Below are 25,483 nucleotides of genomic sequence, written 5' to 3'. Positions count from 1 at the left end.
TGTTTTCTTCTTTAGTATAATTAACTATTTCTTATGCAACGGCAGTCTTGAATATTAATGCAAACATTTTAATCAGTTTTCCATCCATTTTCATAAAATGCCTAAGTAAATACAGTCTAATAGAGCAAGGTTACCTTTCATATTGACTGTATTTACTCTGAACTTCTAGCTGCTTGTCTTGTAGATGAAATTTTTTTCTGTTATTGTGATCACATGTTACAGAAGACTGAAAACTTTGAGCAAGTTTATTTTCTCCTTTAAAAAAGATTTAAACAAACCTCAGAAACAAAAAGCTGACATGTTGACCAGATATATTTTGTCACCCTACTTTATCCAGAAAGCAATGCCTAAACTGCATACAATAAGACAAAAATTTAAAAAACCCTTAGTTTACAAAATATATCTGTGCCATAAATTAATATCTGTACAGTGCTTTCATTGCTTAAATAAATATTAAACTTTTGATATTTACTGAGGCTATGAAGCTAATATGGTTCCTGTCTTTATGTTTCATACATTCTAGCAGAGGAAATAGACATAAAATCACTTATTGCACAATTAATTATATAATTACAATTATAATAAGTATAAAAAGGAGAAGTATAGGGTGCTATGAATTTAGATAACAGGGCCTTGACTTAATCGTTTGCATATGAATTTGTTTATATGTGGGTATGTATATGTTTTTGTGTGTGTTTTGCAAGGGCGATTAGATAGCCATGCGGAAGTATATTACATTTAAGCATAGAGCAGGTATATAGGACAGCTGGAAGAAGCTGGACATGCAAAGACCCTGAGGTGGGAAAGAGCGTGATGTTTGTAAGTATCTTAAGGAAGGCAAATGTCCCCAGAATGTACTAGCAAGGGAAAGAATGGCAGATGAGGCTAATTAGGTGGGTAGGGATTATCACAGATATTTATTCATACAGAAATATGACACTATATTATAATTTTGTGTATATTTTTCACCGTTGCCCTCTGAAATCCTATCAGTTATGCCTTCCTTATAACCTAAATCTTTTCAATAACTTATTAATTGGTTTATTTTCATAAATGAAATGTTTAACATTATAGATTTCAGTAATCATTATATACTTGTTACTGATTTACTCATTCTTTTGTGTTTTAAAATGTTTAAAATATATCAGATATTTTATTAAACTAACATTGAATTTATAATATTTTTTCATTATTGAGTCTTCCCATCATCAATACATATTTATTCATTTATTTAGGTCTTCTTTTAAATAATTCAATAAAGTTTTATAATTTTCATCATGCATGTATTGCATAATTTTGTTGGATTTATTCCTAGATAACTTAAAATTTTTCTTCTAAAGGAAATGGAATTTTTCCTGCTAGACTTTCTATTAATAATAATATTAACAGCCATATGGGAATAGTATAGATTTTGCATTTTGATATTGTACCAAGTAACCTAGTAAAGACTTCTAGGTAAACAATCATATAATCTTTAAAAAATATATAAATGAAAGAGGAAGTAATGAAAACAAAATCCTCAGGAATTATTTTTTTAATCTTCAGAGAGTGAACTGAATAATGGGCAAATAAAACTGAGAATATTTAAAGGTAGAAAGGTGGTGGGAAGTTCACAAAGGAATTTAATTTGAACAGAAAGCTTTTAATTCAAACGAAGTTTTTTTTTTTTTTTTTCCTGCAAGTGATCAGATTTGCCATGAAGATGGCTGGTGGGAAACAATTCTCCAAGGATCTCTTATGCTCCTACACATCTTGTGAGCAGAGGCACTAACAGTCTTTGTGTCTGACTATCTTTGTAAGGATATTTGTATAGTGAACAGACTAGGAAGATAGAGATAGTGTCTCTCTCTGGAGCAAAGGGCAGGTTTGTTTACTGTACAGAATAATAAAGATAATATCTCCTTATCGGGCAAAAACTGGGGAGGGTTACTGCCCATTATAAAAGAGTTGAGTTCCCTAACCTCGGTCCTCCTTGTAACACATCCCACTTCATGTGCAGCATCTCCTGGCGTTTTGCACATCCTTCTGTCGGAGTTGGGGCTTGGGGTACAACACAAATGGTGTTACTCTGAGTACTGTTATTCGGTGAGTAATAAACTATTTTTTATCTCTAACCCAGGAGTGTCATGCCTTTTGCCGGCATTCATAAAACTAGCAGGGTAAATGCTGACACCCTTCACAGTTCTTGACAGTTTTGGCAATGAGGAAGGGTTGCTGACAGAGACATGCCTTTTGGAGAAAGAAGGATGAGAACCTCACAGCTGATTAATAAGATTTTAGAGAATTCCATTGGTATTAGTAGCAAACATGTTAATGAAATTGTATAGTAAGCAGAGCAATAGATGTTTCTCCACCTTATTGGCTGTTAATGAGGAGGAATTGGGGAGGTAGTTGTAGGCCGAGAACCAGGGAGTAGATTGAATGATCAGCTACACGAATGAATGGTGCTAACTCTTCTCCAGGCAGGGAGACTCCTTTGACAGTCTCACAGTAGTCTTATGTTCACCGGATTATGACAACCAGTACTTATTAATAGATTCATCTGGGTTGCCGGATGGGGAGTAGGGAAGAAGAACAAGGTTGCATTTTCTTTCAGACAGCAATTTCAGAGATACATACCTACACTGAGCATGAGAGAGAAATTCATAACAATTATGTACAGAAACCAGGCAAATCATTAGAACTTTGGCTGGTTTTCTTGGGAAGTGAGTGAGGTGGGTCATGTAATGCTGGTTATAAAAGAATGGCAACAGCTGGGACATCATTTTGCTCATATTCTTCTACTATCATGCCAACTTTGAATCCATATGGAGGTGATAGTAAAAGGTCTTGAAATTTTCTGCAGTACATTCTATCTGCTACAAGAGAACTTTGGTCCTCTGATAGAGATTTCCCTGGAAGAGACAAAATCAAGGGGCACCCATAGATGAGGCATTGATTAGGTTTAGGCTCTTCTGCCCAGACTGGGTTTACAATGCTGATATAAGTGACCCACTGGAGAGTGAAAAATTCAACCAAAGAATTTTAGATAAATTCTCGTAGTCAGCCTGCAGCCCTGGAAAAGTCCTGTAGCCTTTATGTTGAAACCGGGCAAGAACTTAGTAAGTGTTATCTTAATATTAATAGTAGGGCAGCAGATGTCTCTAATTTGAGGTTATGGTGTTGCTCTTCCAGCCTTATTAGCTCATTCTAGACACACCATTGTAGCCCTTTAAACTAATCTGTGTTATGTATTCAGCTTTCTGAACCATTTACAGTCATGTAGTCATGCACTTTTTATCCCCAAAGCCACCCAACAATTGGCTGACTGTCAAGGTATCTGATCTTTCACATTCCTATTATCCATGGACATCTGGTATTGTTAAGTGTTGGGAGGGGTTTTTAAAAATGAAAAAAAAAAAAAAAAAAGATTTCCAACTCTGCCCCTCTAATCTCCTCCTGGTCACTGAATGTGGCTATCCTCAGAAAGAGATCATCTCCTCTTAGCCTCCGTGTGGACAATGATAAAGATGAAAGAGTTAAGATTTTGTATAAACTTGTTTTGAAAATTCAGGATTCTACCACGACCATTTCTGAGCATTATGCATTATTCTTTCCTCTGACAGAAACCTAAGGTTAGCCTGACTGGTATACCCTCCGAGTGGTACCCCAGCTATGAGGGGGCCCCAGGAATATATATACTTAATTCTGGTTTAGCCACTTGGATACTCTTGTTTGCTGGACATGGTTCTGGATTATAACAGTAATAATCATTTTGTTGAGTATATGCTGCTTGCCAAGTCCCCCCACAGTAGAGAAAATGGCCCACTAATGTGGGCGACATACGGATCTCTGTAAATTTTATAAAAATGCCCTTTCCTCCCTTGCTTCTGACCATTTCCAGTGAAAGGTATGAATGTGAATAGAGGATGATAGGAAAAACATTACAACTATCAGAATGGAACACACTTCATTGTTCAGGTGTGGGAGTGAAATTAATGCTCTTTCAGAACTTCTTTTGCAGCCTTCCTCATAAAGAAAACATTCTGGTGTGCCTCTCCCTAACTGTGGCAAGTGCCTTAAATATAATTGACTGCTGGATTGCCATTCTTCATCAGATGGCTCTTCCATTACTTGGTCACCATGGCTTTTAACCTTAAGGAGAAGGTTATCAAAACATCAGGGATAGTCCTAAGTTCCTTCATTTCCTTCATATCCTATATATCCTTGGGATGTCTTCCTTATTCCCATTTCTATAACCATCACTCAATCATTCCATGGTACGGATGGATGCCAACTGGAGGGTAGCATGGACAAATAGGTCAGATTGGACTGACTGTCCTCAAATAGTTCCTCTAAACACAGGGATAAACTTAATTATCTTAACTGAACTGATAATCCTAAGGACAACTATCTGGCCTGGAGGATATGTTGGAGACACCACAAATCTGCCAGCTGATGAAAGTCCTTCTTTAGGGCCCCAGCCATGGTAAGCAACATGTTCTTTCCAGGGACATCATCTGAACCCTTAAGACTATGTGTCTTGTGTCCAAGCCACACATCGTTTTGCCTTCCTACCAAGAACACAATGACTTGTACCTTAGGGATGGTCATAAAAGACTTTTGAATGTTTAAGCAAACACCACCAGTAAACTATGTAGGCCTCAAATGATTCTAGAGATTTCTCCAAAATGAGGCTTATACTTGGCTATTAGGATAAGTTTCCTGGAAGGATAATTGATTTGTTTATGTGTGCCCTTAGGTAGTTATCCCTACAATGGGAAACATCAAATTGGAAAAATTGGTAAGGAAGTTGTCCCTGAATTTAGTTTAAGAGGTAAATGACACCACTGCAGTCTTCTGCAGCCTCAATTCATTGGCTAGGGTTTTTATGGATGATAAGAATTGCCCTCAACTGCCTCGTTGTGGTCCAAGGAAGAGATTGTGCAATTGCTCATAAATCCTGCTGTACCTGACTGAACTAATACCTCAGACCAAATGAAAAGGTCAACATTGAAACTTAAGGAGAAAGTCACATGGTTTTGGGGATTTGTTCAGCTGGTTAGGTTCAAGAACCTGGCAGTATGGTTGAGGTATATACTACATTTCTATAACCAGGAGGCTGGTCCACCCTTCTCCTTTGAGTTCTGTTAATAGTAACCTTAAGTAAATGCTGTGTGAGATAAAGTGAATGAATTTGTTTCCACCCTCTGTTGATTAGATTATTCAGAGTAATGCCATGGCATACTTGTGGGAAAATTTGTCAGAGAAAAAAATGATGTCAAAACAAGGGGTGGATATCTCAATAGATCCTGCTATCAGAGTATTAGAAGAAGAGAATGAGTATGGAGTAAAAAAAAAGTATTGATGAAATAATGGCTGAAAACTTTTGTTAATATGGAAAAATATCATAAACTTACACCTTCAAGAGGCTCAGTGTTCCCAAACAGAATAAATGTAAAAAAGGAAAAGATGCACATGCAGAAATATCATAACCAAGCCTCTGAAAACTAAGGAAAAGAAATCCTGATAGTAGCCAGAGAAACATGATAAATTTCATGTCAGGAACAGTGATCTCAATGATTGCAGATTTTTCATAAAAAATCATGGATGCTAGAAGGAGATAGAACATAATTTAAAAGTGCTGAGAAAACACTTAATCCAGAATTCTATATCCAGTGAAATATTTCTTAGATGTAAAGGTTAAATAAAAGTATTCTTAGATGAAAGAAAACTATCATCATACTTACTGGTGAAAGATTGATGTTTTCCCCCTAAGACTAGGCACAAAGTAAGGATGTCCACACTCACCATTCCTACTAGAATTTCTAGCCAGTACAATAATGAAAATAAATAGATGGGGAGGGGAGAGAGAGAGAGGGAGAGAGAGACTGGAAAGGAAGAAATAAAGTTGTCCTTATTCACAGATCACATGATTTTTTTACATAGAAAATTCCATGAAATCTACCAAAAAAATCCTAGAAATAGTAGGTTGCAGGATACAAGTTCACAAAAAAATCAATCACATTTTTATACACTAGAATTAAAAACTGGAAATAAATTTAAAAATATGATTTACAATAGCTTCCAGAAATGAAATATCTAGGTATAAATTTTACAAAAGAGATGGAAGATCTGTATTCTGAAAACTACAAAACCTGATGAAATAAATGATTTGAAATCAAAGAAGATCTAAATAAATGAAGTTACATATAGTTTCCATGGATTAGAAAAATCATTATAGTTAAGATACCATTCTTCACAAATTGATTCATAGATTTAATGCAATTGCAATCAAACTCCCAGCAAAAATTTTGTAGATACAGAAAAGCTGAGTTTAAAATTTATATAGAGTGGCAAAAGGAGTAGGACAGTCAGTTTTGAAAAAGAAGAGCAAAGCTGGAAGACCCATACCATCTGATTTTAATAATTACTTTAAAACTGTAGTAATCAAGAAAGGATGGTATTGGGAAAGGGATAGACAATGCAATGGACTGAATATTTGTTCCCCCAACCCCTGCCAAAAAAAAAACCTCATTTGTTGAAATTCTGAACTCCAATATGACGATATTAGGAGCTTTGGCCTTTGGAAGGAAATTAGGCCATGAAGGTGAAGCCCTCATGAATGGAATTAGTACCCTTATAAAATGGACCTCAGAGAGCTCCCTCATCCTTTTCCACCATGTGAGATAACAAGCAGAAAATAGCAGTCTGCAGCCGAGAAGAAGGCTTTCACCAGAACCCAACTGTGCTGGTACTCTGATCTCAGACTTCCAGCCTCCAAAACTGTGAGAAATAAATCTCTGTTACTTACAAGCCACTCAGTTTATGGTACTTTGTTATAGCAGCCTGTACTGATCAAGACAGCCACCTAGATCAATGGAACGGACTAGAGAGTCCAGAAAAATAGTCCAAACAAATACAGCTAATTGATTTTTGAAAAAAGTACAAAGGCAATTTGATGTAGAATTTACTTTATCTGTGTCTTTTATTTTTGTCTTTTCAGCAAATGGTATGACGTTGGAACAATTTAACATCCATATGTGAAAGTAAAAAGAACCTTGATCCTTTATACTAAAATTAACTCAAAATGGACCATATCTCTTAATGTAAATATGAAACTACAAAACTTTGGAAGAAAACATAAGAGGAAATCTTTGTGACCTTTAGGCAGAGTTTTAAAATTTGATACCAAAAGCATAATCCATAACAGAAAAAAGTGATAAATTGGAATTTATCAAAATTTAAAAGTTTTGCTCAGTGAAAGATACTATTTAAAAAATGTAAAGACAAGTTCCAGATGGGGAGAAAAGAAAATATTTGCAAATCTTATGTTCAATACAGTCTTCTGTCCAGAATATATAAAAACTCTCAAAACTCAAGAGTAAGGAACGAACAACCCAATTAAAAATAAGCAAAATATTTTAACAAACACTTTGCCAGAAAAGAAATATGCATGTCAAATTAACATAAAAAATTGTCAACAATAACCATCAGAGAAATGTAAATTAACAATGAGATATCACTACATAGAATGCCTAATAACAATTGATAGTATCAAGTGCTGGTGAAGATTTAGAGCAACAGCAATTCTCATACATTGCTGGTGGGAATGCAAAATGGTACAGCCATTCTGAAAAGCAGTTTGGCAGTATCTCATAAAGTTGAACATATTACCTAGCAATCTTACTTCTAGATATTTACCCTAGAGAAATAAAAATATATGTTTCCCCCAAATCGATACAAGAATACTTACAGCAGTTCTATTCATAATTGCCATATTCATAATTCACTGGAAAGCCAAATGTCTTTTAACAAGTGAATGCATAAACAAGGTGTGGTATATTCCTACAATAGCTCATTACTCATCAATAAAAAGGAATGAACTACTGATACATACTATGACACAGATAAATCTCAAAATCTCAAAAGCATTACGCTAAGCGAATAAAGCCAGTCTCAAAAGGTTTTATGCCGTGTTTACACTTACGTGACATTTTGGAAAAGGCAAAACTAGCAGACACCAGATTAGTGGTTTCTAGGGTTTAGAGGAAGCATGTGTATATGACTACAAAGGAGCATCAGAAGGGAGTTTTTTGGTGAGTTATATTCAGCATAGTTTTAATATAAGTAAACTTTATCATATACTATTATGCATATTATCAATAAAATATAACATTAATATATGATAAGAGAAAATGTGAATGTGTGAGAAATAGAAGTAGTTTTCATGATGTGTTATAAATAATCTCAATCATCGTATTTGATTTTTTGATTATATATGCATTAATATTTACATTTTGCATATTTATGCTCCCAAATCATGCTAGACTTAATGTAATGATAAATTTACTTTTAATTCCTGTGTCTACTCTGGATGAGTGTTGCAGTGGAGGGCAGGGTGATCATGAGTTTGGGGTGGTAATACGACAAGGACTAGGACATTTTAAGCTCAGAATCATTGTAATACATGTGTATGTCTCTGATTTTCCGTAGACACCCCATCACAGCGGGTACAGTTTATTCTTGGAACTGAGGATGATGACGAGGAACACATTCCTCATGACCTTTTCACAGAACTGGATGAGATTTGCTGGCGTGAAGGTGAGGATGCTGAGTGGCGAGAAACAGCCAGGTGAGGATTTTTGTTGAGGGTTAAGGTATACTAAAGAATTTTCGTATTATTAGGAAAAGAAATTTCCAACGCAATGATTTATTTTGCAAACATCCATGACTGCTGCTGGTTTCAGAAGTTGCTCATCTGGCCCGGGCATATCCTATAATGGGATATGGGTCAGAATGAAATGTGAAGGCAGTAATTATAGTAAACAGTGATGCAAGCCAGCAACAGCTGCAGTCTTAAAGATAAACACTCACATAATTTGTGTGTCATCAACAAAACAATAGAAATCTAGAAGAAACTTATTTCTATCTTTTCAGCTGCAGGCTTGCAACCCAAATGAGTGATAATTTGAGTATGGGGCTTCTTTTAAAAGAAAGGGCAAACATGATGATAAAAGGCTTTAGGTACAGTCCTGTATTTCATGTACTATTTGGTGAGGCTAAAAATATTTTGTAATGTGTTTCTAAGACACATTTAAACATAGATTTTTCAAAATATATTTTTAAAAATTACTTTTTCTATCATGTGTAATTAATATTTTTCTATTGACATATCGTTGAATTGCTATAAAAAGTTAAATATTAAATTTTGTATTTACTTTTCATTTAGTCTTGCCCAATTGCTCATTTATTTATTATAACAAACCTTTACGAAGTATTCATTATGTGCCAGATACAATGGATATAGAACAACAGCAAAAATCTTATGTGTTGCCTTTAGTCTAATTTAGACAATTAAACAACTTCGTAAATGCTGTATAGTGGATACTGTGATACAGGAGTACATAAGGAACTGTGGTCACACCAAGGGCTGTCATTTACCCACTGGCTTTCCAAATTTTAATGTGAATATGAATCACCTGGGGTGGTGTTAAAACGTAGCTTCAGTAAGTGTCAGGCATAGAATCTCAGATCCTGAATTGCTAATAACCTTCCATTTTATGTCACGTCAAATGTTTTTGGTTTGAAGACCACACTTTTAGCAGCAAGTATCTAAACCACAAGGGTAAAGGAGAGAGGATTGGGATAGCTTCCCTGGAAGAGGTGATTCTTGAGCTAACCATTGTAGGTTGAGTTGGAGTTAGCTGGGCAGAAAAGCAAAGGGGCCAGTATTCTAGGCAGAGAGAACAGGATGTGTGCAAACATATCAACACAGGGTTTATTGCTTTGTTAGGCTTTTCATTCCATGGTCAGACAGCTCTACTAGAAATTCTTTCTGTTGAACATTTTTGTTAGTGGTCCTCAGATTGCAATAGGCTTCTGAAAGCCATAGTACTCCATTGGATCATGTTAAACTTGTGGCTGCATTTAATCATTGACTTAACCCCATCTACGCAGAATTAGAGTGGAATTAAATGTTCAGTCATGATAATGAATATTGTGAATAATACTGGCCTGCTTAATTCTTGTTTGATATATTTTGAGTGGCCTTTATGATTCTCCTTTATTGGAAAAATACTAAAAATAAATAAAAGAAAACCATAGTGGCCATCACCTAGTTCATTCTGCTGAGCAATTATTGGGTTAAGAAGGAAATTAAGATGGAAACCAAAAGATTCTTTGAACTAAATAATAAAGAAGAAACAAGTGATCAAAATCTGTGTTATAAAATAAAGCAAAAGCAGTCCCGAGAAGAAAATTTATATTCATAAATGTCTACATCCAAAGGACAGAAAGATCACAAATCAACAATCTAATGAATTGTCTCAAAGAACTGGAAAAGGATGAGCAAAAGAACCCGTAACCCAGCATAAGAAAAGAAATAACAAAGATCAGAGCTGAACTAAATGACATTGATAATAACAAAACTATACAGAAGATTAATAAAACAAAAAGTTGTTTCTTTGGAAAAATAAACAAAATTGACATGCCTCTTGCTAGATTGAAAAGCAGAAAAGAAATGACTCTAATAAGCTCCATCAGGAATGAAAAAGGAGAAGTTACAACAGATACCACAGAAATATAAAATATCATCTATGAATATTGTAAAAACCTCTATCCATATAAACTTGAAAATGTGGAGGAAATGGACAAATTCTTAAAGACACATAGCCTCCCTAGGCTCAATCAGGAACAAATAGAATTCCTGAACAGACCAATATCAAGTACCTAAATTGAAGCAGCAATAAAAAACCTTCCTAAAAAAAGAAAGTCCTGGACCAGATGGTTTCACACCCAAATTTTACCAGACCTACAGAGAAGAACTGGTGCCTATTCTGCAGAAATTATTCCACACATCAAGAAATAAGGAATCCTCCCCAGCACGTTTTATGAAGCTAACATTACCCTGATACCTAAACCAGGAAAGGATGCAACAAAGAAAGAAAACTACAGACCAATATCCCTTATGTATATAGAGGGAAAAATTCTCAACCAAATCCTAGCAAACCGAATTCAGGTGTTTATCAAAAAAAATAATCCATCACGACCACGTGGGCTTCATGCCAGAGATGCAGGGATGGTTCCACATACGCAAATCTATAAATGTAATTCACCATATAAATAGAAGCAAAAACAAAGACCATGTGATACTGTCAATAGATGCAGAAAAAGCATTCGACAAAATTCAGCACCCTTTTATGATAAGAATGCTTAAAAAAATAGGCATAGACTCAGAATTTACCTAAAAGTGATAGAATCTACATATGACAAACCCACAGCCACCATCATACTGAACAGCGAAAAATTGAAAGCATTACTGCTTAGAACTAGAACCAGACAAGGTTGCCCTCTATCACTACTTCTATTTAACACAGTGCTGGAAGTCCTAGCCAGAGCAATCAGACAGGAGAAGGAAATCAAAGGCATCTAAATGGGGGCAGAAGAGGTCAAACTATTGCTCTTTGCTGATGATACGATCTTATATCTAGAAGACTCCAAAGATTCTGCCATGAATGTCAAACAGAACCAAATCAAAGACTCAATACCCTTCACAATAGCAACAAAGAAAATGAAATACTTAGGAATATATTTAACTAAGGAGGTGAAAGACCTCTACAGAGAGAACTATGAAACACTGAGGAAAGAAATAGCAGAGGATGTAAACAGATGGAAAACCATACCATGCTCATGGGTTGGCAGAATCAACATTTTTAAAATGTCTATACTACCCAAAGTGATCTACAGATTCAATGCAATCCCTATTAAAATACCAACATCATTTTTTGCAGACCTAGAAAAAAAATAATTCTATGCTTCATAGAACCTGAGAAGAACCCATATAGTAAAACAATCTTAAGCAAAAAGAACAAATTGAGAGGCATCAATTTACCAGACTTCAAGCTATACTATAAGGCTATAGCAACAAAAATAGCATGATACTGGCACAGAAACAGAGACATAGACCAATGGAACAGAACCCAGATATAAAAGAACCCAGTTATAAAACCATCCTCATATAGCCATCTAATCTTTAACAAAATAGACAAACATACACTGGGGAAAAGAACCCTTATTCAATAAATGGTGCTGGGAAAATTGGATAGCCACATGTAGAAGACTGAAACAGGATATGCACTTCTCACCTCTCACAAAAATCAACTCAAGGTGGATAACAGACTTAAACCTAAGACATGAAACTATAAGAATTCTAGAAGAAAATGTTGGAAAAACTCTTATAGACATTGGCCTAAGCAAAGAATTTATGAGGAAGACCCTAAATATCTCTATTTTTTTTTTTTTTTTTTTTTTTTTTGAGACAGTCTCACTCTGTTGCCCGGGCTAGAGTGCCATGGCATCAGCCTAGCACACAGCAACCTCAAACTCCTGGGCTTACGCAATCCTTCTGCCTCAGCCTCCCAAGTAGGTACAACTACAGGCATATGCTACCATGCCCAGCTAATTTTTTCTATATATTTTTAGTTGTCCAGCTAATTTCTTTCTATTTTCAGTAGAGACGGGGTCTTACTCTTGCTCAGGCTGGTTCAATATCTGTAATCATCAGGGAAATGCAAATCAAAACCACAATGAGATATCACTTATCTCCAGGGAGAATGGCCTTAACCAAAAAGTCCCAAAACAATAAATGTTGGCATGGATACAAAGTTATAGGAACACTCATATACTGCTGGTGGGACTGCAAGCTAGTACAGCCTCTGTGGAAAGTAATATGGAGATACCTGAAAGAGCTACAAGTAGAACTACCATTTGATCCAGCAATCCCATTACTGGGCATCTACCCAAAGGAACAAAAGACAGTCTATAAAAAAGACATCTGCACTAGAATGTTTACAGCAGTGCAATTCACAATTGCAAGGATGTGGAAACAACCCAAGTGCCCATCAATACATGAGTGGATTAATAAAATGTGGTATATGTATACCGTGGAGTTCTACTCAGCCACAAAAAACAATGGTGATCTAGCACCTCCTGTATTATCCTGGGTGGAGCTGGAGCCCATTCTACTAAGTGAAGTATCCCAAGGATAGAAAAACAAGCACCACATGTACTCACCAGCAAATTAGTATTAACTGATCAACACTTATGTGCACATACAGTAGTAACATTCATTGGGTGTTGGGCAGGTGGGAGGTGGGAGGCGGGGATGGGTATATTCACACCTAATGGGTGAGGTGCGCACTGTCTGGGAGATGGACATCCTTGAAGCTCTGACTCAGGTGGGGCAAAGGCAATATATGTAACCTAAACCTTTGTCAGATATACCCCCCATATTATGCTGAAATAAAAAAAAAATAAATAAAAAATAAATACACAAGGGAAAAATATAAAATTTAAAAAAAATAAAACTACTGTCAATATTTAAAACTCAAAAATTATTGGAGGATAGAAAAGTAAAAAGTATTTCTCTACCCTTATTCACAGTACCTCTTTTCAAAGTTAATCACTGTTAACAGTTTTTTGTGCATCTTTCCAAAAAATATTTAATATTGAGATCTGCATGTAAATATGTGCCCTTTTTAATTTACACATTAGGGATTATATAATATACAGTATTTATACCCTACTTTTTTCACTTAATAATATATTTGGAACATTTTCCATATCAGCAATACAGATTTATACAGTCTTTTTAATGACTGAATTGCATTTAATTATATGGATGTACTTTATTTAGCCAGTGTCAATAAACATTTAGATTGATTTTTTAAAATAAAAATTGCTACCGTGATCATTTAAACAAATACTTTGGCATTATTTTCTAGATAATTATGTAGGGTGAATTTCTAACAGTGGAATTTATGAAGCAAAGACAGCAGATATTTTTTACTTTGATAGATAATGCAAAATTACTTTCATAACATGTTTTGGTAATTTATACTTCTGCTAATACCGTATGAGAGTGTTTATTTCCCCCAGATCCTTGCTGCACTAAATTATAAAACTGTTTAAATTGTTTGTCAATTTTATAGATGAAACATAAATCTCATTGTTTAATTTGATTTCTTTAGTTATTAGTGAGGTTCAACATCTTTTCATATGTTTTTATTTTTTTCCTGTGAATCATTTCCTTTATCTGTTTTATGTCAAATCATTATTTTCTTTATTTGCCTTTTTGAATACTTTAAATTAGTTTTATGTTATTCTGTGTGAATTATCTTTTTTAATGAAAACTTTTCATGAATTAATTTTTTGCTATGATGCTTTCTATTGTAATATTTTAAATATGAGACTAAATTTAAAATAGTTTTTATATGACATGGTATGTTTTAAGATTAACAGCCTTCTACCTTTTCCAACTGCATCAAAAAGTAATCATGTGGGAATTTATATATCTATGTATATATGTGTGTATGTGTATATATATATATATATATATATGCCCTTCTTCTTTATTTGGTGACAGAGAAGCAATATGTGATCATCTTCTCCACAAATTAGTGGTATAATTTTTGCTCTTTCATCATGAAAGAGTTGTTGATAAGGAAGTGCACATCTCCCTGTTTAAGGCTAGAACCATCTGTCTTCCACTGGTCGCAAGAAACAGGTGTTCCTGGATGACTTGAAAGAAGATCTGGTGGTTGTGATGATTAGACAGCTCTTGTTAGACTCTCTTTAATCTATTATTAATACTAAGAGGTATTTTTTGGGAGCATTCCTTTCAGATTCCTTTCTTTACCCTCATATTATATAATGGAGCTGAGAAGTAAGATTGGAATAATATTTTGATGTGCGTAACTCCCTTTTTTAAAAAGTGGTTGGTGGTTTTTCATCTCCCTGATTAAATAGTGATCCATTCCTTTTAATCAATAACTTCCTTGTACCTTGCCCACCCTTATAAAGCTAGGAGATGGCAGAAGCAATACTAGAATCTAGTTCTTTCACTCTGTTACAATTCAGCAGGTAGGAGTTTATTGTGCTCTAGTGGATTAATTTGAATTCTATGCTTATCCTAAACCACCAAAATATATTGCTGTTTATTTAAAAGAATAAAAGAGATGATCCAGTTAATTATTAGGATTCTCTAATGTTATTAAATAGGACCTGTGTTCTTAGCCATGCTCCTGGAACCTTTTGTATGGTACAGCTGTTTGAGGTTCAGCAAGACATCTGATGAGCAGTCAAAATAGTAACAGCCATTGCAGAAGTGCGTGGATAAACTTTAGTTGAGATGCAGTACTTCAGGGAAGAGCAGAAAGTATATATTAAGGACTTCACAATGTAGTGAGTTTTTAAGTGGCAGAAGTAATTTTGTTCTGGTCGCTTTAGTTCATCTAAAAAGTCTAATTTTAGTTAATTCATGATTCCATCTGATTTTTCAAATGCAATTTAATTCTAATAAGTCATTAGCATAACCATTTGAAGTACTTCTTTTTTTTTGGTTAGTATTCCAGGTGGGATTAATAATTTTCTACCCTAATAGTAGAAGTAAAAAGGATATTTTATCAACACATGGCACCTGTCACATATCACATCTTGAATAATTTATCCCACTGTCATTGCCAAGTAAAACTCCAAGTTTTAGATTTTGAAGCTAAATTTTGAATCATAATTATTTAATAAATGTTTGTGAAAACCAGCTGTTCACTTTTAAAAGCCCTAAAAGAAGCCATATGAAGAGGCTAATGAAATCAACACAATTACAATGTCCTTCTTATAAATAACATATAGTGTTATTAATAGAAAAGTGAGTAAAGCTACCACAGCTGTGCAATTGTAGAGACAACATGTTTGACTCACTGTGGTTGCCCTTTAAAAATGCTTCCCACAAATGATCTCAGAAGAGGCAAAGCAGGGGGTGGAATTTAGGCCTCTGATACATACGTGGTAGTATGGAAAAGGATTATTATATCAAAACAATTACTGATGCTGTGAAAGCATTTGATGTTCAAAATTAGTAAAGCTTCAAGTCATCTGGATTTTTCCATGGAATGTGAGGTATGACAATAATATTGATTAAGAACAGTTGATGTCTATAAACAGTAGGTTTTGATATACTTTATTTCCTCTTAAGATGAGTATAGGTATTATATGATTACATGTTATTCTCTAGCCACACCCTAACTATGTCCCCTCCCCTACCATGTCCCCCAACTCTCCTAAAAGAAGATTTTTTTTTGAGACATTCTTTACTTCCCCAAGGCTATAATCTTGGATGATATAATAACTCCTTTTTGTTCGAGTAGAATCAGAGAATAAAAATTCTTAGAAAAGTTAAACTGAGTTAGTGGGAATAGAATACACAGAGTTAAGTTCTCTAGAAAACACCTATTTCTAATTATCAGAAGAATTTTATTGTGTATATTTTTAATATGAATATTTTAGAGGAGATTATCACCAACTTAATCTTCAAAGAATTCATGGAACACCTATTTAATGTTGTTTAGTAGAAAGAAACTCCAATGTGCTAATCTTGGATGAAAAACAGATCCAGACATACTAAAGGAAATGAAAATAATCTGCTCAGCGTTTAAATCCCTCATAGAAAAGGTCATGCAATTGGCCTGCAATTTTTATTTTTTATTTTTTTTGCAATGTCCATCACATCTCATTCATGCTTTGAGACTCTTGTTTGCCTTGGTTTGCTGTTCAAACAAATGTCAGCAGAGTTTATTCGAATACTGGAAAAAATTGCAGCACTTTAGGTCATTAACTGCAATCAGGCATTTTGCAACTGACAGTATAGTCAGTGACTACAAATCTTAAAACAGTATCTGGTGTATTCCAAGTTCTTTTAATTTCTATCTTTGAAGGATGAAATGGAATGAAAAACAGAAAAAGAGATATACTTATGTATTTATGTATATATATCATTTTTAATAGTTTCTTTAAAAATATTCATTTAAATATCTCTTAAAGTTTTTGGCATCATTCTGGAGCTGGCATAAAGCACTGAATCTTGAAATGTTTAGTATCTTTAGTAACTTGATATTTGTAACTTGTGGTCTCCTTTTTATGGAAAGTACCTTCTGCCTCCTCCTATAATACTCATAAAACCATGGGTACATCAAACCATCCATGCATATAACTTATATTTGGTTACCTTAACCACCAAACTGCTTGGAACTCCCCAGGTCTCCATTATTTTCTAATAGAACCAAGCCCCCAATTTGAAGAAAATTATTCTAAAGGAAGGAATATATCTCTTCATTTGTTTTTAAAATGTCATTTCAGATAGACACATAGATCACTGGAACAGAATAGAGAACCAAGGAATAAACCAACACAAGTATGGCTTAATGATTTTTGACAAAAGACAAAAACTATTAACTGGATGAAGAAAAATCTCTTCAACAAATGATGCTGGAGCAATTAGACATCTATAGGCAAAAAAATGAACCTTGATCTAAACCTCATAGTGCACACAAAAAAATAGATCATAAATCTAAATGTAAAACATAAAGCTATAAAACTTTTAGAAGAAACATAGGAGAAAATCTTCAGGACCCACGGCTAAGGTAATAAGTTTTTAGATATGTTACCAAAAGCACAGTCCATAAAAGAAAATATTCATAAATTGAGCTTTACAAAATTAAAACTTTTGTGCTGTGAAAGATCCTGTTAAGAGAATGAAAAAGCAAGCTAGACACAGAGAGAAAATATTTCCAAACCATATATATTCAACAAAAGTGTTACTTGTAGAATATATAACAAACTCTCAAAGTTCAACAATATGAAAATAAACAAATCAGTTAGAAAAATGGGCAAAAGACATAAACATTTTACCAAAAAGGAGATACATATGAAAAATAGCACATGAAAAGATGTTCAAGGGGCCAGGCGCAATGGTTCACACCTGTAATCCAAGCACTTTGGAAGGCCGACGTGGGAGGATCGCTGGGGACCAGGAGTTTTAGACCAGCCTGAGCAACATAGAAAGACCTGGTCTCTACAAAAAATAGAAAAATTAACCAGGCCTGGTGGTGCATGCCTGTAGTCCCAGTTACTTAAGAGGCTGAGACATGAGGATTGCTTCAGCCCAGCAGTTTGAGGTTGCAGAGAGCTATGATGACACCACTGCACTATAGCCCAGGCAACAGAGACCCTGTCTCAAAAAAAAAAAAAAAGTTTAACATTTTTAGTCACTAGGAAAATGCACATTAGAACTACTATGTGGTATCACTGCATACATAATGGAATAGTAAAAATAAAGAATAGTCATAATTACAAATGCTGGTGAGGATACAGAGAAACTGGATCTCTCACACATTATTGAATGTAAAATGGTAGAGCCACTATGGAAAGCATTTTGGGAGTTTCTTTCTTATAAAACTAAATATTCATTTACTATATGACCCAGCAATTGTCCTTTTGGGCAATTATCCCAGAGAAATGAAAACTTATGTTGACACAAAAACCTCTGCATGAGAATTCATGGCAGATTTATTTGTAATAGCAAAACCTATGAACAGCTTGAAGGTACTCCAGTGGATGAATTGTTAAACTGATACATCTATCCATATAAAGAAATATTACTCAACAATAAAAAAACTGATACTGGCCGGGCGTGGTGGCTCACACCTGTAATCCTAGCACTCTGGGAGGCCGAGGTGGGCGGATCTTTTGAGCTCAGGAGTTCGAGACCAGCCTGAGCAAGAGCGAGACCCCATCTCTACTAAAAATAGAAAGAAATTATATGGACAGCTAAAAATATATATAGAAAAAAATTAGCCGGGCATGGTGGTGCATGCCTGTAGTCCCAGCTACTCGGGAGGCTGAGACAGGAGGATCCCTTGAGCTCAGGAGTTTGAGGTTGCTGTGAGCTAGGCTGACGCCACGGCACTCACTCTAGCCTGGGCAACAGAGTGAGACTCTGTCTCAAAAAAAATTTAAAAAAAAAAAAAAAAAAAAAAAACTGATACATACAACAACTTGGATTGATCTCAAGAGCATTATGCTTAATGGAAAAAATGTCCATCTCAAAAGATTGCAAACTGTAGGATTCCATTTAGATAACATCCTCAAAATGACAGGACTGTAGTGATGAAAATAGATTAGTGGTTGCCAGGAACAGAGTGAGGACTGAGAATGCAGAGGTGTAGCATGAGGAATTTCCTTTCTGGTGATGGAACAGCTCTGTATCTTGATTATGGTATTTATATGAATCTATACATGGGATAAAAATGCATAGAACTACACATATACACACATATATATGTCCTCCCACTCCACATCTTATGGGAATTCTTAAAATTTACATTTTCACTTTCAAAGGAGTCAAGATAAAATGATGTAGATGCTTTTTCACTTCTTTAATCATATTTACTGTTATCCAGAAGTAAAATTTAGCCATAAATTTCTTTATAAGGAAGGATTTGATCATTTTATACAGATCAAGAGGCCCATGAGTATTCTAAAAATGAATTTGTTAATGTTATTAAAACTTAAAAACAATATTAATGTATGGGTAAGTTTATAGATTTATACTTAAGTAATTAAGAAATAATATTGTTTTTTAGTAACATACAAACACTTTTCAGGATTTCATACTTGAGTAAAATTTTTAAATATAGTATTTTAGAAGCAATTTTATATACAGGAGTGACAGAAAGTACTATAGCTCCAGAAACCTTAACTGAGGACATTTTCCCATAGAGAAAAATCTATATTCCCCCAAACATTATTACAACCTTTGATTTCCTTAAGTCTTTTTTACCATCCAATGACTGGACAGTAGATTTCAAATCTAAAATAGTTCTTCAGTCCAAATGATGCTAGCATAAGGGCTGCTATATAATCTCCCTTTCTTTTGATCTTTTTGTCTGAAAACCACATCATATGTCAGTAGTATACAAGATAATAGAAGATTTGATAAAACTTGTACCCACTCCCCTGGTGGAAAGTTCTCCATGGAAAGTTCCATTGTAGCCCATTCCACAGAATAGGATATTTGAGTCTTACAAAGAAAAACCACCTGTTTTTATTTAGTATGGTAAGTAATAAACAAAAAAATGTGGATAGTGTAAAAGGAGGGAGAGAGAACAAAGAACATTTTTCAACTTGAGATTGGTTCCAGGCATGGATAAAAATTGAATGTTAAATTATTATTTCCATTTATAGATATTAGCATAAGATCTTTGAGCTGAGGACCATAAATTTAATTCAAGTAATTGTATTGTGGTGGGAAATAGGCACAGATTCTGGAGAAAAACGAAATTAAAAACAACTTGAGTTGAATCCTGGTTTGACAAGGTGGTTAGGTGATCTTGGGGAAATTATTTAATGGGTTGAATTTGCCTCATCACTGTACAGATGAGAAATCTGCGGCCCAGAAAATTTAAAAGACTTTTCCTTGATCACGTGGTAGTTTAACTGTAGACTATGGACAAAACCTATTGGTAGATTTCTTTTTATTCTCAATTAGTCCAAGGTACTTTCTACTATTCCATTTCAAAATGCCTACCAAGAGGGTGATCCTTTTTAATATTGACATTCATAATATGACCATGGTCTTACTCTTTATCTGGCAAGAAATATATATTAATATATGTATTAAATAATATATTATTAAATCATAATATTTAATAAAATCATATTTGCTCTCATTGTTAATTCTAATTAGGATTTTTATGTTGGCATGAATAGCTAAAATGGTGATCTTTATCAGTTGAGATAGGTTAAATTATGCTGTAAAAAATATCCTACAATCTCAATGGCTTAAAACTGCAAAGGTTTATTTATGGCTCATGATCCATGTCCATCATGGGTCAATGGAGGCTCTGCTCATCTCTTCTTGGTAGTTACTGAGGGGCCGCAGCTGATAGAGCAGCCTCCTTCTTGAACATTGCTGGTTGCCACAGCAGGGAAAAAGGGAGCTCCACGGGGTCTCATCTTGACAGTTAAATGCTCCAGTTTGGAAGTGACACACACAAAGTTTCTCCTCCCAACTCATTGTCCAGAACCAGTCACAGTCACATTGACTCACCAGTGAAAAAGGAGCTAGGTAGTGATATCCAACTCTTTACTAGAAAGAGAGGGAGAACCAGCTATATTTCATGAGCAGTATTAATGACCATCACATATTTATGAGGTATTATGGTCCTGTTAAGGGCTGAAAAAACTTTAGAAATCACCAATATGAAAAATTCCTAACTGTGTAAATAAAAATGTTCTATAAAAGTCCCAGCCTTGAAGAGATACTGTAAGCGGTTTGGGGCTTACATGTAAGTTTTTTCAACCTCCATGTGTTCTGTATAGGCATAGCTATTCTTCCTTGTCTGTGAACTTCTGTCAGGCATAGCTGTTCTTCCCTATTAGTTTCCTTTTCACTTTCTAACAATTTTTTTGCTCCCTGAATACTAGAGACAGATCCATAGCTTTCTTGATCTCTTGCTACTCTACACATTAATCAGTCTGATTAGCTCTTTTGGTTAGTTACTTTGGGCTAATTTACCTAACTCCCTGTTGAAGTTGGGTTATTTGATTACATAAAACAGTACTATAACATCATATAGAGAATTTGAATTACATTGCTTAGAGAGAGGAAGTATGGCCAAAAATGACTAAGGAAAGAAGGAATGAGGGAAATGATAGAGATGAGATTGGAGGAAGGTAATTTAGCCTGTTTCATTAGAAATGGCGAAATTAAATTGGTCATCTATTAAGATTAGAAAGCAAGTCTCTGAAAGGATAAAAGATTGAGTGGTTTGTGCCAGAGCAATACAATCACTGGTTTCTCTTTACCCCTTCCATTTATCTTGCTTACTTACAATCCCAGGTATTACTACTTGTTTCACTCCAAGAAGGCAGTTGTCTCTCATTTGACATCATGATATCAAGGCTTTTCTCCTATTATCCACCCCTCAGATACACACCTAGGAAATGGAGTCAGAGCTCAATTTTCATATATTCAGTGCCTAGGACGTGACTACTATCATTAGCTTTCATCCAAACAAGCCTAATAAGGATTTTTTCTATAGAAGAGTCCATACTAGCCTCCCTAAAAATCTAATATTTTACCAAGAGACTAAAACATTCAGGTTTAAGAACTGCCACTAAAGAAAAATGAGTATTCTTTCATTGTCTTTTTCAATGACTGTTAACTTTCCATGAAGAAGTATACTCTGTTAGTTCTACAAAAGATTTACTGTGACGACTGGTTATACATTTTTATTAAAATGTTTCTTCAGAGCTAGACAAATTAACAAAAATACCATGAGTTTGTATTTGTTTTAAATTATCTTTCAATTACAAGAAGAATGCTAGTTCAATGGAACTAAAATGAAATGAATCAAATGCCTTGGGCTAGTTTTTAAATATTTCCAAAACCCATAAAACCAAGAAGCAATATAAATGAATAACTTTCTATTTCTACCTTTTGTTATTGGGATAAAGGATCATTCATCTACAATATAATATGCAATGTGCTGATAATAATGTTTATTTGTATAGGTGGTTGAAGTTTGAAGAAGATGTGGAAGACGGAGGAGAAAGGTGGAGCAAGCCTTATGTGGCTACTCTTTCACTGCACAGCTTGTTTGAGTTGAGAAGTTGCATTCTGAATGGAACTGTGTTGCTGGACATGCATGCTAACACTTTAGAAGAAATTGCAGGTATATCTTTTTTTCCTTTAGTTTATTTTACTTTTATGTGTACAGCTGCTTTTTGTTACTCTCTTTCCTTTATAATTCCATACGTGTATGAACTTTGGAAAACAAATTCTCATGATCAGTGTATGGGGCCTTAAGAGTCATTTTCTCCTGCCCCTTTGTTTGATATAAAAGAAGTTGAGTCTCAGAGAAATATGGTCTAGCTTGTCAGTGCCAAGCCTAGGACAACAGCCTAGAGATCCTGACTCCGATTCAGTATTTATTGTTTTTCACTGTTATATTTAGATGGTGACTATTAGAAAATTGAAGGAAAAAAACCTTAAGGCTAAAAATTGATTTTCTAATATTCAAACACATGAAATAACCAAAGGAAAAAATTTCAGAAAACAGAAAACATGTTAGTTTAAAATGGACATAGAAATGTCTGGCCATTTACTTATTTAAAGTGAATTAAAACTCTTGAATTTCAGAGGAAGCCAAGTGATGCAGTTGAAATTTGTAATTTAATACTATGACTAGCACCTGGGATGAATGATTTGTATTAGAATCCTATTGTGTTTATATAACATTGACAGCTATATTTAGGAAATGCAGAGAAATTACAGAAATGGAGTAATCTTCTGTATCTACACTCTTGTATCTTTTGATCTAAAGGACAGTGTATTTTAATAAAAACAAAATAATAAAAAAACACAGAAATGAATTTTTAGAGAGTATAAATGAAATGACTGATGGAAGTTTTAAAAATAAAAACAAAGAAAAGACTGAGGCAGGTTTTTTTTTTTTTTCTTTAATTCCTAGTTTGGGAAAATAAAATCAGTTTCATATGGAATTTATTTGTGGAGTAGAAAGACTTAGGGACACTTGAATATCTTAATTATATTGTAGATTTGGGAAGAAACACCAAACCCAAAATTCTGTTTGTGTTTTTTTGAGCATATAAATAAGATAATATGTTAGAAAAATGACATATCTAAATTAATCTTCAGAGCAGCCTCATAGAGTATGTGTCATTCTGATTTTTCAATGAGAAACTAAAAACTCTAAAATTTTCATAGCTTGGATTCCATCCAAGGGCCTCCGACTTTAAGCTTAGCATTCCTTCTATTACACTACAACTGCGGTCTGAAGAAAGATGTCTTGAAGTAGATGCTGCCCAAATTTGCATGGCAAATTGATCATTTCAAAAATTATTGATTTGGCCATTGGTGCTGATAGGCATGCACACATTACAATATGTGTAAAAAGAAAAGTAAGTATGGAAAGTTATGTTGGCATACAATATTAAGCAAAAGTATTAAAAAACTAAAAAAAAAAAAAAAAAAAAAAACACAAGAAAACACCAAACAGAAAAGATAAGCCTTCCTCCCTCCTCTAAGTTTCATATAACAACTATAAGGAGGTTACCACTTAAATTACATAATTGGAGCCTAAAGGACTTTATAAAGTTGAATATACTATAATTTTCAGAAGAACACAGCTCATACTAGTAGTTTGTGCTAAATCAAGAGTTAGACAAAATGGTTAAACTTAGAAATTAGCAAACTTTCTAAGAACGCTGAAATAGTAGCTATCCAGCTCAATTTCTTAGCTTTTCATTGTAGTCTTGCTAATACTCAATACACATTTTTATATTGTAGTTAGGAATGAGATAGCTGGGCTTTTCGTAGTACTTTGAAGTTAAGGAAACTCTTAAGTTTGCACATTATCTTTTTGATACTGAAGCCTGGGGCTTGTTATTATTGTTATCCTTATTTCACAAATAAACTAAGACTCAGAAGGTGAAAAGGTCTTACCCTAAGGAGTTTATTTCTGCTGCTTAACTCAGTGATAGCATTACCTTTGAAAATGGATTAATCCAAATAAGTTTTGTACTCATTAGATATAATGAAGCTGTCAAATTCTTCAACCTGGAAAAATTAGCCTCAGAACGTACCCTTTATACTTTTACCAGGCTTTACATTTCTTAAAATGTGTAATTTTTAATGGTTTCCTTAGGAAGTTATTCCCATGAGGAAATTTTCTTTCAGTAATTTGACTAAAACTCTATTCCTTTTATCACCTTAGTTCATTTTTATTTTCTAAAATTATACTGCTTTTCCCTATCCCTGCCCCCTTGCCAAGCTCCAGTCTACAGAATATGTGAAGGTCAGCTGTGTTAAATCTAGCTTTTTCAGGCAAATTATATTCTCTAAGTCTATGCTTACAATGAAAGTAGTTCAACTGAAGTCTCGATACCCCAGATAGCATTTTAGTATTCTTTCTGTTCTTCTAATTAGTCTGTATCTTTCTGATTCTGAAGTAGCTCAACTTGAATGTCCCATTTTCAGTGGAGATCAGCCTATAAAATGACATTCAAAATATGTTAGTAGTTTAGAGCTAACATCACATAGAAAAATATGATTATAAATATTTGTGTTGATCATTATTATCTTAGATTCCTTTACAGCCATTAATGAGGTTTCCTCTTATTAATGTAATTTGACTTTGTTTAAGACAAAAGTTATTTATTTCTGCCCTCAATAAAATCTCATTAAAATATTTTCTCCCTATAGCTTGTAATTATTATCTTATTTTTTACTTACTGCTATTTTTTACTTTATGACAATTGAGCTGCCTTACTACATATGTAATAAATAAGCATGCTTTAGATTTTTAGGACTTCTAACTTTGCAAAGTATTTATATTCATTCTAATATTTTATTATCACAGCAACTTATGAAGTTAAGAGGAGGCCATTTCTCCCATGAACAGTAAATTGAAAGTGCTATATCAAAGGTGACATTTGCAGAAATGGAAATTTCTTTTGATTAACCCATAATCATAAGTTTTATTTTATTCTGTTTCATGATCATTTGTGACCATAGTGATTAACAATAAAATCTGGAATTTTCCTCACCTCCTAGTTATCATTATTTTTATATGTTGGGCAGTTA

At 34.2% G+C, this 25,483-nt stretch overlaps 1 protein-coding gene across 14 annotated transcripts in view; it reads left to right on the top strand.

The window, feature by feature from the left end:
• Positions 1 to 25,483, top strand: part of SLC4A10 (solute carrier family 4 member 10) — a 313,419-nt gene that overhangs the window by 171,969 nt on the left and 115,967 nt on the right. For all 14 annotated transcript variants that reach the window (XM_069472125.1, XM_069472121.1, XM_069472113.1 and 11 more), the window contains 2 exons: positions 8,476 to 8,614; positions 22,390 to 22,550. In XM_069472125.1, the coding sequence (XP_069328226.1) occupies positions 8,476 to 8,614; positions 22,390 to 22,550 (300 nt within the window). The remainder of the gene's footprint in view (positions 1 to 8,475; positions 8,615 to 22,389; positions 22,551 to 25,483) is intronic.

This window comes from Eulemur rufifrons, chromosome 1, assembly GCF_041146395.1.
Source record: "Eulemur rufifrons isolate Redbay chromosome 1, OSU_ERuf_1, whole genome shotgun sequence".
NCBI classification, from domain to species: Eukaryota; Metazoa; Chordata; class Mammalia; order Primates; family Lemuridae; genus Eulemur; species Eulemur rufifrons.
Note: the sequence above shows the minus strand (reverse complement) of the source record. Positions and strands in the feature narration are given on the sequence as shown.